General features: G+C 58.1%; 1 protein-coding gene across 5 annotated transcripts in view; it reads right to left on the bottom strand.

Moving 5' to 3' along the window:
• Positions 1–14,612, bottom strand: part of ITGB4 (integrin subunit beta 4) — a 30,110-nt gene extending 15,498 nt beyond the window's left edge. Inside the window, exons 1-18 of one of the 5 annotated variants that reach the window (XM_027052586.2) lie at positions 14,287–14,612; positions 10,968–11,056; positions 9,940–10,022; positions 9,595–9,696; positions 9,237–9,441; positions 8,570–8,666; positions 8,222–8,393; positions 6,942–7,205; positions 6,513–6,602; positions 6,077–6,199; positions 5,337–5,501; positions 5,072–5,148; positions 4,286–4,488; positions 2,406–2,509; positions 2,187–2,285; positions 1,955–2,084; positions 1,229–1,351; positions 1,027–1,133 (exon numbers count right to left, since the gene is read on the bottom strand). In XM_027052586.2, coding sequence (XP_026908387.1) covers positions 1,027–1,133; positions 1,229–1,351; positions 1,955–2,084; positions 2,187–2,285; positions 2,406–2,509; positions 4,286–4,488; positions 5,072–5,148; positions 5,337–5,501; positions 6,077–6,199; positions 6,513–6,602; positions 6,942–7,205; positions 8,222–8,393; positions 8,570–8,666; positions 9,237–9,441; positions 9,595–9,696; positions 9,940–10,022; positions 10,968–11,046 — 2,223 coding nt within the window. In that variant the 5' untranslated portion in view covers positions 11,047–11,056; positions 14,287–14,612. Of the gene's footprint in view, positions 1–1,026; positions 1,134–1,228; positions 1,352–1,954; positions 2,085–2,186; positions 2,286–2,405; positions 2,510–4,285; positions 4,489–5,071; positions 5,149–5,336; positions 5,502–6,076; positions 6,200–6,512; positions 6,603–6,941; positions 7,206–8,221; positions 8,394–8,569; positions 8,667–9,236; positions 9,442–9,594; positions 9,697–9,939; positions 10,023–10,967; positions 11,057–14,119; positions 14,139–14,286 lie in introns of those variants that run through there. The other 4 variants (XM_027052587.2, XM_027052588.2, XM_027052589.2 and 1 more) reach the window with 4 other exon arrangements.
• Between the last annotated feature and the right edge of the window lie 2,654 nt (positions 14,613–17,266).

Raw genomic sequence — 17,266 nt, 5'->3', positions numbered from 1 at the left:
CAGAGCGGCAACACTGCCTTCCCCAGACACCAAGGTATCAAGGAAGTTGAAGGGATCTAGGTGTGGAGCACATATGGTGAGTACAGAGGTTGGTGGGGGCAGAGGGTTCCCAAAGTTTGTACCATGGGACCCTGGTCCTGCCAGATGCCCTGTAAAGTAATGGTTCTGTGATCAAACCCATTTGAGAAGCACTGACTTCATTCCCTGTGCCCTTCTCACAGTTTCACTATGCATACAACTACATCAAAGGCTCTGAGAAGTCCCGCAGAGAAGCCTGTTTCTCAAATGTATTTGACCACAGACCTCTTTTTCTCTGTAACACACACTAATAATAGCCCCTAACACTGGCATTACTACGCAGTTTCTCCTCTGCCCCCGACAATTCAGCATTCCATGCCAGACCATCCCCCATGATTTCCTGCCTCTCATCTTTCCTTCCCAGTGAGACTACCAGCTCCTGGTGGGCAAGGTCTTTCTTCTCTCTGTTGGCTCCCATGGCCCTTTGCATGTGCCTGACCTGAGGGCAGGTGGTCTCAGGTATAGGCCACTGATGATTGGCAGAGGCGAAGGGCTGGGGGAGGAAGGACACCAGAGCTGGAGAGAAGACAGGGCTTCACCTGGCCTCTCCACGAATGAGGACCTTGGTGGGGGTGTGGGGACCCTGGTGAGATTTGGGGACCTGGTGGGAGCTGGGCCCCTGGTGGGAGCTGGGGACCCTGATGGGGCCTGGGGATCCTGGTAGGAGGCGGGGACCTGGTGGGGGCTGGGGACCTGGTAGGAGGTGGGGACCTGTGGGGCTGGGACCTGGTGGGGTGGGGACCCCGGGGGGGGGTGAGGACCGGGGGAGGGTGGGGACCTGGGGGAGGATGGGGATCGGTGGGGGTGAGGACCTGGAAGGGGTGGGGCCCTGGCGGGGGTGAGGACCTGAGAGGAAGTGGGGGCCTGGTGGGAAGTGGGGCCCTGGGGGGGGTGGGGCCCTGGGGGGGTGAGGGCCTGGGGTAGGTGGGGACCTGGGGAAGCTCCCACCTTGCAACAGGCACAGTATTTCCAGCAGAGCAACAGCAGCAGTGCCAGCAGCAGCAGGAGGAAGATGAGCAGAGGGATGAGCCACCAGAAGGAGCCGGGCGGGCAGTCTACGGAGGAAGGGGAGGGAGAAAAGGAGGGAGGCGATGCCCATTTTTCCACCAGGGTCTGCCAGGCTGCCCATCTGCCCCGTCCGTCGGCTCACCCTTCTTCCTGTGCACCAGGACAGTGCTGTTGGGCCCAGGGGTGCCGTCACCCTCCACTGTGTAGCTGTATGTGCAGTCATCGTCCTCATCCCGGAAGGAGCAATGCTCCAGCACCTCGCCTCCTGCACCCACACATGGTCAGCAGGGCACCCTGCGCCTGGGAGGTGTCCCCTCCTCTGGGGCCCACAGGCGCCTCCCTGGGGGAGGACACAAGTACCCTGGCACCGGGCCAGGGTGAGGTGGGAAGCTGCCCTGTCCCTGCCCAGGAGCATCAAAGGCTGCACCTCTGTGCACCCCATCCCGGGTGCACTCAGGAACTTGGCTCCTAGGACATTTATCTGACCTAGAGGAGAGAAGGCTGTGTGCCCTCATGGCCCCATTATGTGCCCCTAATGTGTTCATATCCCTGCCCAGCTATCTACCCCCTGGCCAAGCCAGGTGCCCCCTCCCCAGACTCTCTGGTCCCAACTCAGCTGTGCCTCCTGCCTGGGTCTCTGTGTCCTGGCCAGACCATGTGCCCGTGCCCGGGTCTGTGTGCCCTGTCTGGGTTCTGGGACCTCTCCCGGGTCTAGAACCCCTCTCTCCGGCCTGCCTGACCTCAACCTGGAGTATCAACCCTCTGCCCAGCTCTATAGTCCTGCTGCAGTGAGTGACACCCCCTTCCCCATCAGAGGCCCTCTGCCTAGGTTCTTAGCACCCCCCGTCCTCAGCGGGGTGCCTCACACCTTTCTTAAGCTCGTCCACCATCTTGATCTTGAAGTTGCACCCCTCACACATGCGCCCCTTCTTCTCCCCGGTGCCCCAGGCTTGGCACTGGACACAGGAGCGCAGGTCCTCACAGAGGCCCAGGCGGATCTGGGTGGGAGAGGAGGGGAAACCAGGACTGGGTTGGGTGGCTGTCCGCTCCGCTCTGTGCCTGGGGTTCCCACGCCCACAGCCCAGTGATCTTGGCCTCACCGCTGAGTAGTTGATCTCACAGATGGTGTCCGTGTAGAGCGACTGCTGGTTGCAGTGGCAGCGGCCACACTCGCAGTAGCCACGGCCATTACAGATGCCCTAGGGCAAGAGGAGGCACCAGTGAGCCACCAGTAACCCCAGCCCTGCCTGAAAGGGTGGGTGGTCCTGGCTAGGGTCCCTTCTACCACCCTGCACTGCCTTCCTCGTGCCCAGGCCTACCCCGTTGCTGTCAATGCAGGTGGCATTGCTGAGAGGGCAGTCACAGCTCAAGCCTGTCCAGCCAGGCTCACACACACACTGGCCCATGGAACAGCGTCCCCGGTCTGCAGAGAGGGAGAAGGACGGGAGAGGACAGCCACATTCACTCCCGCGCCCAGGCCGCCCACATCTGCCAGGGAGGGCCTGTGGTTGCTGAGCCTGAACTAGGATTTCCCCAGCCAGGGAAAGAGCCATTCCCTCCACTGTTTGGAATCTGTTTCCCTCCGTCTCTTTCCCATTCCATTCTGCCTTCTACTTTCCCCTCTGCAGCCACAGTCATTATCCTAACACACAAATCCAATCATGTGGCTCCCTGGTGTAAGAACCTCTAATGAGTTCTGGCCAAAGCAGTAAGGTAAGAAAAAGAGAGAAAACATGTAAGTGTTGGGAAGTAAGAAACAAGACTGCCATTATTGTAAGTATTAGGAACATGTCACAAAATATCAAAAAGAATCTTCAGATAAATTATTAGATTTCATAAGTGCTTTTACCAAAGTGGCTGGATACAAGGCCAATACGCAAATAGCTAGAAAATGAAATCAAAATCTCGCCTTTCTTTTGCCAAAGGATAAAGTCTAAAACCCTTAGACCAGAATAAGGGTCGTGATTAATTATGGCCTGCAGGCCAAATCCAACTCATTACCCGTTTTTGCTAAAGTTTTATTGGAATACACCACATTCATGTGCTTACATATGGTCTATAGCTGCTTCCTGCTACGGTGGCAGAGCTCAGTTGTTGTGACGGAGACCAAATGGCTCACAGAACTGAAAATATGTACTTTCTGGCCCTTTAAGAAAAAGTTGGGACTAGACCGGACTGGACCCCCAAGCCCTGCATTCTGTTCCTGCCTCCTCCAGCAGCTCTCTTACATCTCTGCCTGTGCCAAATGTCTGCCTTTCTCCAGATGTAAGGGTTCTTTCACGTCTCTGAGCACACTTTGGGATGGACAGCTGAAGAGGAGAAATGGCAGACGAAAGCAAAAAGGGAGCAAAGGTAGAAAAGCAGGGGCTTGACCCCCAGTGACAAGTATACAGTTGAGGCTTAATAAGTATTTGATGCCTATGGGGCGCCTGGGCGGCTCAGTCGGTTAAGCGTCTGACTCTTGATTTCGGCTCAGGTCACGATCTCACAGTTTGTGAGTTTGAGCCCCGCATTGGGCTCTGCGCTGATGGTGAGGGGCCTGCTTGAGACTCTCTTTCTCTCTCTGCCCCTCCCTTTCTCTCTCTGTCTCATAAGAAATATATATATATATATATATATATGAAAAAAATATATAGATATGAAAAAAAAGTATTTAGTGCCTGGATTTTCACTGATTCTCCTCCATTCAACCGCTCAACCCTATCTGTGGCCCCTATCTGGGTTCTGTGGCCCCTGCTTGGAAGCCCCGGGGGGCCATGGTGGACACGTAACTCCCGGCCCTGCCCGCTACAAATGTTCTGTCTTCCGAGACAGGAAAGACCTCCATGCCGTGTACCGCCAACCACTGAGGATTCAGCTGGATGGGACTCACCCTCATGAGATGGGAGAGTGGAGAATGGAGGTGGGCATGGGCTACAGGACCTCGGGGGAGTGGTCTTGACCATGAGTGGGATAACGCACTGGCAGGGGCCCTGGGCCTCGAGTTTGTAGAGGGGAGAGAGGTCCAGGTTGAGAGTAGCCTTGGGGGAGGCACTCAGAGAGCCCGGAGGGGGGCTGCCTCTAAACTTGGGGATTCAGACTCCTGGCCTGGCCCTCCCACCTGCGTCTGGGTGGGAGAGCCAGTGGGGGGCAGGCCAGGGCCCAGGCACCCAGGTCACCCTTGCTGTCCCGAACCCCCCGCCGGGGCTGCTGAGCTCACCATTGCAGAGGAACCCAGAGGCACGGGGGCACTGGAAGTTGTCATACTCGCAAAACGGACCCTCATAGCGGCCTTCACCGTAGCACACGCAGTGGCTGCACTGGCACTCGCCACGCCCAGAGCACGGCTTGTCCTCGCCCTCGCGAAGACAGGGCTTTATGTCACTCAGTGAGCCGGTGGGGCAGCTGCACGTGTTGCCGCTCCTAAGGAAGGAGTCAGTCACTTCCCCACAGCCCGGGAGGAGGGAGGGCTGGGGCTTTTACCCCCCCCCCCCATTTTACAGATGAGGAAACTGACGCCCTAAGAGTCGCACAGACAGCAGCGCCCCAGCTGAGACTCAAATGTCAGTCTCAATCCCTCCCAGTGTCCCTTCCTCGAGTCACGATGGACATGTTCAGTGTCTTGAAGCCTTAAAAGCCCTCACTACCCCTTATTTAGGAGCTCGTTTCTGATCAGGTAATGCGTGCGCATGGTTCAGAATACTAGAGGCACAAAGTGTCCCCCTGGTGTCTGTCCCCCAACATCCAGTCCCCACGCCCTGCCGGCCACCACCGTCCTGATTCTTGCATCTTTTCCCAAAGACGTCCTTTGTGTCTATGCATTTTGAAGGGCTTTGGACTGAATCCACTTCACAACCGGGCCTGCCCCTTTCTGAGCCTTTCTATGACCCACCATCCCACCTTCTTCATCAGGGCATGCACGGTGTGTCCCCCCCCCCCCCGCCCCCATCAGAGCCTTGCAGCGGCCAGGGCATCCCGGGTGCCATCTTGGCCCCCACACACTCACCAGCCCTCATTGCACACACAGTGTCCACACATGAAGTCTCCGTGGTAGCTGCAGTGAGCTGAACGCACTTCTTTTTGCTGGAACGAGATTGTGGCAAGGCGTGACAGCGCCACTGGGGAAACAGGGCCACTAGACGCTTCTGCTGCCTCTGCCCCTCCGGGCGCCCCGCAAGGCAGCTATGGCCACCGGAGGCTCTGCTTCGTTCCTCAGGGCCCCACGGCAGTCGGCCAGCGCTTCCCTCCCGCCTGGTGGGGCCACATCGTACCAGCTCACAGGGGCACACATCACAGATGATGCCCACATCCATCCTGAGGCCATCCGAGAAGGAGGGCTTGAGATGGATGTTGCCCTTCTGGTCCTCTTCTCCCAGCTGGCACACGTGGGTCCCATCCAGCTCTTCCAGAGCCCGCAGCTGCACCTGGTAGGTGCCCTGCAAAGACCCCACCTTCAGCCAGAGGAGACGCGGCTGGACAAGCAGGGAGTGGCTGTGCCAAGATTCTTAGCCCTCAAGTTTCAGGGATGTGCCTGGAACCTTGGTACCCGGCTCCCTGCTGCCCCTCCTCACGACTAAAAACCTGCTCCTTCTAGGCACAGTTGGGGCAACAACAGCACCAAAGATGACAAGAGGCACAGATGGCCCGCTCACTCATCTGACCAACGCTCTGAGCTCAGTACTGATTAATCCCGACTCCGCAGATGGGGACGGGCTGAGGAAGGTGCCAAAGTCATCCGAGTGGCTGACTCAGGGGACTTCGAACCTAGGCCTGTCTGATTCTGAAGGCCACGCTCTTTTTCTTTTATTATTAAAAAACTTTTTTTTTTTTTAACTCAGTAATCTTTATGCCCAACGTGGGGCTCAAACTCATGACCCCGCACGCTCCACCGACAGAGCCAGCAAGGCGCTCCTGTACGTTATGCCCTTGACCTCTGCTCAGGCAGACCACCCCCTCCAGTACGGGTCCCTGTGCCCACCCTCCCCTGCCCCGAAGCTCCACAGAGGCGTACCACTTTCCCCCGCTGGATGTGAAAGGACCCAGTATTCGTCTTTTCGAACATCTCGGAGGTGACCTCTGTCCGCAGGCCCCGGGGGCTTTCCAGGGCCCGGATGTCCAGGTCGGAGCGAATGCGCTAAACGAGGGGCAAGCAATCCATGGTCTGGGTGGGGGAGCCTGGGCTCTCCCACTCTGGAAGGCCTGGCTGAGCTCCACCCACCGTGCATGGAGGACTGAGGTGGAAGAGAGGGTGCTCCGGGTGTCAGAGCCCTCAGGAACCTGGGGCTGGGCTAAGGCGGGCTCCTCAGCGTCCTCAGGGAACAGCAGAGACCCTTCCTCCCTGGCCTATCCTGTTCCTCAGCTTTTCCTTGGGACATCCATTGCCCATTCTGCCCCCTCTCCAGCCCTGCCCCAGAAGGACTCAGACTGGAGCCCACACTGCCCCTCACTTGAAAGGCTTCCTGCAGCAGGTCCACAATGTTGGAGGAGTCCTCCTGAAGCACCCCCAGCGAGGAGACCGGGAAGTACGTCCGCAGCCTCTGTGGGAGACAATGCCAGCCCGGGGCTAAGCCCTCAGCAAGTATTGGCTCATTGCATCTGGACCACAGCTTTGAGCTTATCCTCACCTTGCAGATGGGGAAACCAAGGCCTGGGGTATTCTAGAGCCTGCCCTCCCCACCCCTACCTGTTTGGGAGTTGGGTTGGCGGGTGGGCACGGGACCTCCCATTTCCATCAGGATGCATTTGGCCCTTTGGGAGGGGCAAAAGTTTCGGGAAGGAAGGAGGAGAAGGGGGGAGGGAGGGGAGGGAATGTTTGAGAAGTTCTGTGGACCCCCCTCCCGCCCCCCCTCTTGCCCAGTGAGGCCTCGGCCCCGCACCTCGTAATAGCTGTAGGAGTAGTTGGTGACGGCGAAGATGGGGATAATGTTGTGTTTGGCAAGCAGGCGCACCAGGGTGGGCACTGACGGGTAGTCCTGCGTCCTGTACTGGGTATAGGTACCCGAGGCATCCAGGTGGCATGCCTCGTCATTGCGGCTCATGATGCCGGCCAGCACATTAGCACCGTCGGCCTCATAGTGGAACGCAGACTCCGTGGAGAACACCAGCAGGTGGGTGCTGTCGGGGCGCCAGCCGATGTCCCTCTGGGAAGGACAAAGAAGGGAGGCCCTTCGAGCAGGCTGCCTACTGAAGATAATGCATTGCCACATCATGTGTGCCTGAGAAAGTGGGTCCCGACAGGAGCTCAGCTAAACCACGGGATTCACGGCATGCCATCATCACGTGACAGACAGCACATGAGCGACGGCGGTGCGCAGCAGAAAACAGCAAGAAAGATGCAGCCAGGGTCTGTCCACACAGCGGCCACCAGGCAAGATCTGAGCCAGGTTCATCCAGCCGGCTCTCCCAGCTTCCTAACCACCAGGCGAGAAAATTTCAACTGCGTCGGAAAATGTACACACGCGATATTACATGAAAAGGCCGGCTGGAACAGATGACAGCTGGGCACGGCAGTTTGTTAGAGAAATATATGGGGTGATTTGGAAAACTGTATTATAAGCAGAAATGCTCGCGATAGCGTGAAGTAGAAAAAAAAAAAAAAGAGCAAATTTCAGAATTATAAGTACACCGACTCCAGCTGTATAAAATCAGGGAAAGGGAACAAAATATGCCGGTGAGATATCACATGGTCGGCGGGCTGGCCAACAGTGGTGAAACTGTAGGCAATTTCTGTCCTTTGTTTCCCAAACTGTTTATAAGATGGGTGTATTATTTTCAAGATGGAAAAAAATTGATATGCACATAAAAACTGCCCTCTTCAGCTGCCCAGTGCAGTTGGAGACTGTGGCTCCTGGAAGACTGGCATTCGCATGGAGATGGGTGGTAGGCTGGCTTCAGGGCACGGAAGATTCCAGAACCTCAGAACTCAAGTCTGCTTCGCTGGCTGATACAAGAGCAGGCTATGACTGCTCAGGCCGGGGGAACTTGGATGCCGGCACATCTCCACCTGGCTTGTCATGGAGGGCCACCCGGAGACTCTGGGCTTGTCTTCGCGCATGGGGGTCTCCGCCTGGCACCAGAGCACGCCAGTGGGCAGCTCACGCCCTTGCAGAAGAACATGACCCTGGTCTAGGCAGGCGGGTCTCTCCCTGGCACTCACCGTGCACACGGCCGCCTGCAGGATGGCATCAAAACCTCCTTCAGGAGCGTCCAGGTTGCCCGAGATCCGCTCTTTTAGCAGTTTGTTCCTGAACTCAGCCAAGTCTTCCGTCAGGCTGATGACGTTCTTGAAGGAGAAGGGAGGGTCACTGTTGGGCCATGGCTCCTTCAGCCTGGGCAGAGGTGGAGGGAGAGAGAGACAGAGTCAGGGGCGAAGACCCCATATATCCCTGGGCCCACCCTCTCTGGAAGTGCCCCTTTGGCCTGCTTCAACCAGAACACTGGAGAGCGCCCTGGTGGAGAGGAGGCGGGCCCCGTGGCCAGGACCCCCGCCCATTCGGTCACTCACTTCTCGGGCCTCATGTCTGTCTGAGGGACGCTGACTTTGTCCACAAACTTGCCAAATCCAATAGTGTAGTCGTTGGTGAGCTTCCTCAGGACCTCAGCTGGATGTCAACAGGAAAAAGAGGGGGCAGCTGAGCCCCAACACCCCCCCATCAGTGCAGGGGGCCGGGCGGGGGAGGGGGGCTGGCTCGGGAAGGAGGAAGAGGGGAGAACGACCCCCTGTCAATACCTTGCATGTGAACATCAGTTCATGTTCACAGTAGCCCTTGTCCCTGTTCACAGATAGGGGAGACGGGATTCGGGGGGCCCGGATTCGAGCGTGGAGCAAGCCGGAAGGGGCGGCGGGGGACCTGGACCAGTTGGCTGTGGAGCTGGGGTGAGCCTGAGCCTCACGGCCATGGGTGTGCTCCTTGTCAGGGCCAGAGGGCTCTGCTGCCCCCCCAGCCTGCGCCTTCTGTGAAGTCCCGACTGGCTAGTGGGGTCTAGCGGCGACCCCCGGCCCCGAGAATGGGCAAGGAGGAAATTCCTGGCGGGGGGCTCAGATGTCCTATCCTTGTGGGGTGGGAGCAGCTATCCTGAGCCCTGGCCTCCCGAGCAGGTGCCCAGCCAGCTGGGTGAGGCCACCCTCTCTCTCCCCTGCCCCACGGTCCTCTACACTGGCCCAGCCATACCCAGCTTCTCCCCCATCTGCTTGAGGTTGTCCAGATCGTCAGACATGGAGTTAGAGAAGTCCATGAGGATGTACAGGTCCACAGGGCTCTCGCTGGGCTCGAACACAAGCAGCTGAAAGTGCTGCTCCCCGCCTGGCCGAAGCCGGACCCGCAGCCTCTGGGGCGACACCTGGCTGCGCTGCAGGGTGGTGTCGATCTGGGTCTCCTGTGTCCAGGGGAGGGGGACAGCTGGCTGGAGGGCCACTCCGGAGACCTGAGGGGGAGTCTCTCAGCCCGAGCAGCGGACACAGCGGACCCCTGTGAACAGCCCGCCTCGAGCATGGAGGGCCCGCCTCCCTTGAGCCCCCGCTCTGGGCACCTCTGTGATCTCGAAGCTGCTCTCCATGACCACCACGCTCTCCTGCCGGCACCCCGCAGCCAGCAGCTCTGCCTGGGTGTTGCAGCGCCGCTCCTTGAACATCTGGTCAAAGGAGATGAGGTCACGGGGGGGCAGTGCCCATCCCCTGGCTGTCCCAACCCTGGATTTATCCTGACCCTTGCCTGTTCCACACCCGCCCCTGGCCTGGGGCTGGGCTGAGGGCGTGGCAAGTGTGGACTCAGCCAGAGCCCAGGGGTGGGGCCCAGCGGGGTGGGGCGCGCACTTTGGGGAGCGGGGCTGGGCCGGTGCTGGGCTCAGGAGGGCAGGCGGGTGACAGCAGCTCACCTCATCGGTGCAGTAGGCACAGTCCCTGTCCACGCGGATGCACTCGGTGCAGCTCTTCACCTGGGCCTTCTTGCAGTGGTTCGCTGGAGGGCAGAGGGGAGCAGACCCGCTGAGATGAACCTCACCGGTGACCAAGCCCTTTCCCACGTGCATCCTCAGTGAAGAGAGATGGGACTGTCTCTCATCTTACAGAGGAGGAAATGGAGGCCAGCCGGTAGCCGATCTGCCCAGTTTAGGGCAGAGCCAGATCTCACCACACCTGAGCTCGCCAGTCAAGTCCAGATGGAGGGATGGTGCAGGCCGAGACAGAGGTGTTGGCCCATTTGCTGGCGGGGACGGCCTGGCTGTCCCTCTCCAGCTCCTCCAGGGTAAAGGGGACTGTGTCTGTCCTGTTTGTCGCTGTGTCCCCCCATGGCTAGCCCAAGCCTGGCACACCAGCAAATTGTTCGTAAACGAATGAAGGAAAACTGCAGAGTTTTCTCAAAGGTTATGGGCATTCCCTTGGGTTCTGTTCAGTTAAAAATCGCAGTGCGGACCTACTGTGTGCACCCAGGGCACACAGTGACTGGCCTCCTGGGATCCGGGCAAAGGCGCATTGTCAGTGTTTAACAGGGGCTCTGGGGAGGCAGGAGCCCTGCCTTGCAGCATTTGCCCATATTCCCGCCACGGTCTATTTCAGGCTATCAACACAGCCTCCTCCGACAGGCCAAATTTCATCGGTAGGAGCTGGTTCCAGACCGCAGGCACTCAGAGAGGGCAGGTGACGACTCACCAGTCCCCCTCTCCTCCCGATTCCTAAAAAGAACACCCTACAAGTGCCTCAGTTCTCTGAGTGGGCATCTTCTCTCTCTTCTAGAGCAAGTCTTCCTCCCTCCGTGTTCTGGGCCGCATGGCTCAGGCTCACCGTTCCCCAGCCCTCGAAATGGGCCGTGGTTGTTCGTTGAGTGGCCAAGTGAGTGTCGGGGGGAGACAACCTTGAAAGGGATGCCCGTGCCCAGAAGGCTGCTGGAGAGGTGTGCCAGACTCACCCATTTGCCCGGGGAAGCTGACACTCAGTAGGGCTGCCAGCAGCAGGCTGGTCCATGGGCTGGGACGCAGCCCTGCCATCCTCTTCCTCCTGCGTAACAACAATAACTGACATATGACGCTTCCACAGCCCAGGTCGCGGCCATCAGCTCACTGGGCTCCCGTCGGAGGTCTAGAATCCTCACTGCACCGGCGTGGAAACCGAGGCCCTGAGAGCTTCAGTGATGTTAAAGGCCACTGGTCCAGGGCCCCCAACTCTTCTCTTCCACTGTCCTCTTCCTTGCCATCCCTGGAGTGACCAGATGGCCTGCAGGCCTGCACCCTGCCCGGGGAGGGCCCATCCTCTCGTCATTGAGGACTCTGGGCTCCGAGCTTGCCCTAGTGCCCGGGCTCTTATGCTGATCTCGTTGAGGGCAGGGCAGGGTTCACTCTGCCTTTGCTTTCAGATCCCAGTGGGCCTGAAAGCGGTCTCATCCAACAGGGATGCCACCCCTTGAGGGCCTGGCCCTCCCTTCCTGCCCCCTCCCTGTCTTGGCCTATTTGCCCTTCCTTTGATGAAGGCGGTGTGGCCACGAGGAGAGGGGCCCCTTCCAGTATCTGGGGTCTGTGGAGGGGAGGAGAGAGCTTGCGGCACTCAGCTAGGCTCTGCAATGACTGCGGGCCCATCAGAAATGGGGTCCCCTGCCCCAGCTCCTACCTCCGCCTGCTCCAGAGTTGGGTTGTTGAGGTCCCTGAGCATATCACCCCTTCAGAAGTTAACCCGGAGTAGATTACAAGCCTCTCCTGCGCACTCACTTATACACACACACACACACACACACACACACACACACACACACACAGTGTGCCAGCCTCCCCAGGAATCCGCCTGCCTCTGGCTCACTATTACACTGTCTCAGCTCACCAGTGAACTTCGGGGCGGGCACTGGCATCCCTGAGACCTTTTTTTTAATTTTTTTTTTATTAAAAAAAAATTTTTTTTTAACGTTTATTCATTTTTGAGACAGAGAGAGACAGAGCATGAATGGGGGAAGGTCAGAGAGAGAGGGAGACACAGAATCTGAAACAGGCTCCAGGCTCTGAGCTGTCAGCACAGAGCCTGACGCGGGGCTCGAACTCACGGACCGCGAGATCATGACCTGAGCCGAAGTCGGACGCCCAACCGACTGAGCCACCCAGGCGCCCCAAGAGACCTTTTAAAAGATAGGTGGCCTGCTGCCTCGGGAAGAGAAGGAGCTGGGCAGAGCTGAGGACAGACCTTAGGGCCCTGGCTTCTTTCTCCAGGGCCAGTGTCCACATGCCCACTGGCCGTTTCTCCTGGGACCTTTCCCCAGTCCTTGGCTTGTGGGGCAGGGGCAGCCCCAGGGTGTGGGGAGCTAAGGCCTCCCCTGCAAGTTTCCCCGAGAGGGCTGGGGAAGCTTGTGGAAGGGGGCAGGAAGGCACTGCCTCCCTCCCTCTAACGCATGCAGCTCCCAGGAGGCCACTAGCAGGGCAGTCCCAACACATCCACAGGCGGAGGGAGCTGGGGAGGGGCCTGAGGTAGGGGAGCCCTGAGCCAGCCAAGGGGAGGCTCCCTGGGGAAAATGACTTCCCTGCAGCCTTGGGGCATAGGTACCACACCCACATGCTACGGAATACAGGCTGCAGACTTGGACCTCCCTGGGGCACCATTACACATGCAGGTACAGGCACTAAAGGGCTGAGCCCAGCTTTTACTCACCTTCCCGTGCCCACAGGCTGGGCACATAGCGGGCATGTGCCCAGCACTTCACAGACATGATTGCTACTTAATCTGTGCAGGAACCCAGTGGGGGGTGATGGCATTACCCCCATTTCCCAGAGGAGGAATGGATATGAGGCAGAAGGCTGCAAGGCTTACTCCCTCCATAGCCAGTAGTGAGGCAGCCCGGACAGGACCAGGGCAGTCCAGACCCCATTTAACCTCCACGTTATCCTCAGAGGCCGTAAGATGGCATTAGGGGGTTAGTTATGCACTCAAGAATGTCTTGTCTGACTCAGCTTGTATTTAAAAAGTTGTAAAACTAGCTGTCGATGTTAAACACAACGAGATCTCACATAAAGGTTAAGACTGTGGGCTTATCAGAAGTTGCGACCACAGGCTGGGCCAGGCACTCAGGACATGCACCCTCCAGGACACCGTGGGCCCCACCAGACTGCTGGGGCTTTTTAGGAACCGTCCCAGTCCTGGGAGCTCTCCCAGAACCCACGCTTCACCCCATCCCACGGGACCCCTGCTTAGCACATATGCACCTGCCCACCACAGCCCCCACCCCTCCTGCTTTCCCATCTCCTGGCCCCTTGGCTGCTCTATCACCCACGGAAATCAGGGCCAAGGAGACAGGCACCCCTTCCCTGCTGTCATCCAGCTCTCTCTCTTCTCTCAGCACCCAGGATGGAGACCCTCAGCCTTCACTTCCAGCTCAGTCAGATCCTTGGGTTCAGAGTGTGGCAAGGCCATGGTGAGGTAAGGAAGAGCCCAAGCCCTGCTATCAGAAGTCATTGGAAGGCCCTGCACCACAGCCAGAGGGCCGCCCAGAGGCTGAGTGGGTGAGGAAGGGGGCAAGCACAGGAGGAGGTTCAGTGGTGGGCACAGCCCCCGGGGCTGAGGAATGAGGTCAAGAGAGCTTCCTGGAGAAAGGGTGTCCTGAAGCGACTTTGGGAGGAGTGAAGGCATGTGCTTGGCCAACAGGAGAGTCAGGGACTCTCCAGACTCCGCAAGGACTATGGCGCCGCACGTAACAGGCCCGGCCCAGGCGAACAGGGCGATCTCTGCCTCCGGGTGGCTGCTCCCTCTACTTTTTTTGCAAACCCCAGAGGGGCCCAGCCCAGTAGGCCTGCCAGCCACTGCCTAACCTCTGCCCACTTCTCTCAAACATTCACCGGACTCCCAGGCCTCTCTCCTTGCTCCCTCTTCTAGCTCAGAGGTCTGAAGGCAAGAGCCTCCTCCAGCTCCACTGCCCCTCTGCCCCCAGCTGCCCTCTGGGCACACCCTGGCAGGCCAGGCACCGCCAGGGGCAGGATGGGGCCAAGGCCTGCCAGCCTTTAGGAAGGGAAGAGCTGAGGAAACAAAAAGCCACCCAGCCCTCCCAACAGGGTCCCCTGAGTTGCTGGCCAGGGCGGGGTGGGCACTCACTTTCTCCTCCTCTCCTCCAAAGTCCCAGAATGGATGCCCAGCTCAGGCCGCCAGGGGCACTGGAGGCGCAGGAGGGGTGCAGCCCGGCGATCCCCGGCTCCCCCACCCCCACCCCCGCCCTGTGCCCAGGCCCCCCGGCGCCAGCCGCGGTCGGAGGCCAGACCTACCTTGGCGCGGACGCGCGCCCTCCCCGCGCTGGGCTCCGCTGGGCCGCTCCGGCTGCAGCGCCCGGGCGAGCCGGGACTGTCCGGGGACTGCCCGGAGGGCGGGTGGCAGGGAGGGCGGGCGGCGGGCGGCGGCCGCGGGGAGGGGACCGCTTTATGGGGCGGGCGGCAGGTGGGAAGGAGGCGCTGGTGAGTCAGGCAGGCCGCATTCCTGCGCGCGGCGCACACCTGTCGGGGCAGGAGCCGGGGCGCCGCCGTCGCCGGGCCCGCCCCCCGGAAAAGGCTGCGGTTCCCGCGGCGCCCGGCCCCTCGTCCCGACCGACGGCGGCGGGGGCAGGGGAGGAGCCTCCCCTCTCTCTCCAGTCCAGCCCCGGGCGCGGCGCCTCCCCACCCCTCCAGCCTGCGGACTCTCGGCTGCCCGGATGCCTCGGGGGCCCGGGGCGGCCTCGTAGACCCCCTGCCGGGCCGCCGCTCTCCCACCTCCGGGCGCTAGGCGGTGAGCAGCCCCACGGCCCCGACGGCAATCGACTGTGCTCATGGCTTCTGTCCTGCGCGAGGCAGGGGCCCAGGGATGACCCAAGCCTGATCTGTCATTCACCGGGTCCTCCTCTCAGCCTCCCCCACCCTCGGCCTCCGCGTGTGTCCAGAGGGAGATGCCAGGAAGGACCGCTTCCCTGAGTGTCCTCAAGCAAGGTACTTAAAGCTCCTTAAAATCTGAGTAATACCCATCAAGTGGCCAGTCTCGACCCGGCATGGAGTAGGCACTCAAGTGGTTATAGTTGTTCTTGACAAGCGGGTTCACGAATCTGACCCCTGCAGTCCTCTGCCTGCAGTCCTTCAAGGTCCACACGTGCTCAAGCTGGAGCCTCTCAAGTCCCCGGGACTTGGTCTACTTCTCGAGCCCCACCTGCCAACAATGTCAGACCACACCCATGGCCAGCAGCGCCCCCTGCCCAAAGCAGGCAGCTTCAAGCCACCCCGCTTTTACAGCAGGCTGGGCTCTGCTCCAGATATCTCGGTTCTCCTTCCCAATCCCTGCCCCCAACCAGCCTGGTTCATCCCCCTTTTACTTGAAAGCCTTGTGCTGATGTGGCCTGCTCCAGAAAGTCTCCCTGACCTCCCTGCACCCTCGGTTGGGTTACGCGTCCCTGTGGCCCCCCAGGGCGTGACTTTTTCATGCCATTTGCCACATGGGTTTGAAATGATCCGTTTAGGGGTCTTTCTTCTCCATTGGACTGTGAACCCTGAGGACCGATGCTCTCTAGCACAGCTTTTTATCTCCAGCACCTAGCGCAGTGCCTGGCACGGAGCAGGTGCTCAGCGAAAGTGTGGCTGAAGCTGATGGGACTGCCACAAAGCCTCCCAACCGTCGGTGCTCTCATGTGTAAACAGGCTTGTGCACTGGCAACTCTCAGAGTGATCGTGGGAGTAGCTGGCACTGGATATGGAGGTGCCATGGACACACGAGTGCTCACTGCAACTGTGTGAGCCACACTCACTGCCGCCAGCTTGCCCAGTCGTCTTTGAGAGCTGCTCTGGACCTGCCAGGAACTCAGAGAGGCTGGCTCCTGGATTTGGGAGCACTGTGGCAGGAGCCCCGGTTTGGTTGAGGCACTCAGGTCTGGGTGTTCCAGGCCAGCACAAGCACCCTGAGGACCTGAGCTACTCTAGAATGTTTTTTTATTTTTTAGTAAGTTCCCTGAGATCAAGACCTGAGCTGAGATCAAGAGTCGGACGCTTAACTAACTGAGCCACCCAGGTGCACCACCCCCAACTTTTTATGTTGAATATTTGCAAACATACAAAAAAAGTTAAAAAAAAAAAAGAGTATAAAGATCACTTGTATTGTACAAAGATCACTTAGACCCAAGAGTTAACGTTTGCCATATTTGCTTTATTTATGTATTTATATGTCTTTTTATCTGAATTTTTTTTTTTACATTTATTTATTTTTGAGAGACAGAGAGAGACAGAGCATGAGCAGGGGAGGGGCAGAGAGAGAGGGAGACACAGAATCCGAAACAGGCTCCAGGCTCCGAGCTGTCAGCACAGAGCCCGACGCAGGGCTCGAACCCATGAACCGCGAGATCATGACCTGAGCCGAAGTGGGACGCTCAACCGACTGAGCCGCCCGGGAACACCTATATATCTTTTTATTTGAATTTAAGTTGAAGAGACCATGACATTTCATCTAGGCAGGCATCTCCCAAGATCAGTCCCCCACATAACCACAATAGCTTTTTCACACCAGAGAAAATGAACAGGGATGTCCTATTATCTATGATTCAGTCCATATTAAAATTTCTTCGTTGTGCCAAAGATGTCTGTTATAACTGTTTCCTTTTTTTTTTTTTTAACTTCTAAAAAATTGTTTCCTTTTGAATTTGAGTCCAATCCACGTCACCCATTACATTGGACTGTTTTATCTCTTTCCTGCTTTAAAACAGTTTCACCCCCACCCACCACACCACTGACCTTTCAAAGAAACAGGCCAATTGGGGCACCTGGGTGGCTGAGTCAATTAAGCGTCCGACTTCAGCTCAGGTCATGATCTCACGGTTCTGGGGTTTGAGCCCTGTGTCGGGCTCTGTGCTGACAGCTCGGAGCCTGGAGCCTGCTTCCGACTCTGTGTGTGTGTCTCTCTCTGCCCCTCCCCTGCTTGTGCTCTCTTTCTCTCAGAAATAAATAAACATTAAAAAAAAAAAACAAACCAAAAACAACCCACAAAGAGGTTAATAGATCTGTAGAATGTCCTACTGTACAGATTTGTCTGATTGCTTCCTCATGGTGTCACTGGACTTTTTTTTTTTTTTTTTTTAGTCTACTGTAAACTGGAAGTTATGTATAAAGGCCTGATTAGATTTATGGGAAACATTTTTGGCAAGGCTGATCATAGATGGTGCTGGGTGTGTTTTATTGGGTGGCACATGATGTCAGCTGTCTCGCTGTTAGTAATTATTAAGGAAACGACTGCCATCTTTCC

The sequence above is a fragment of the Acinonyx jubatus genome, chromosome E1 (genome assembly GCF_027475565.1).
Source record: "Acinonyx jubatus isolate Ajub_Pintada_27869175 chromosome E1, VMU_Ajub_asm_v1.0, whole genome shotgun sequence".
NCBI lineage: Eukaryota > Metazoa > Chordata > Mammalia > Carnivora > Felidae > Acinonyx > Acinonyx jubatus.
This window is presented reverse-complemented; position numbering and strand designations above follow the sequence as displayed.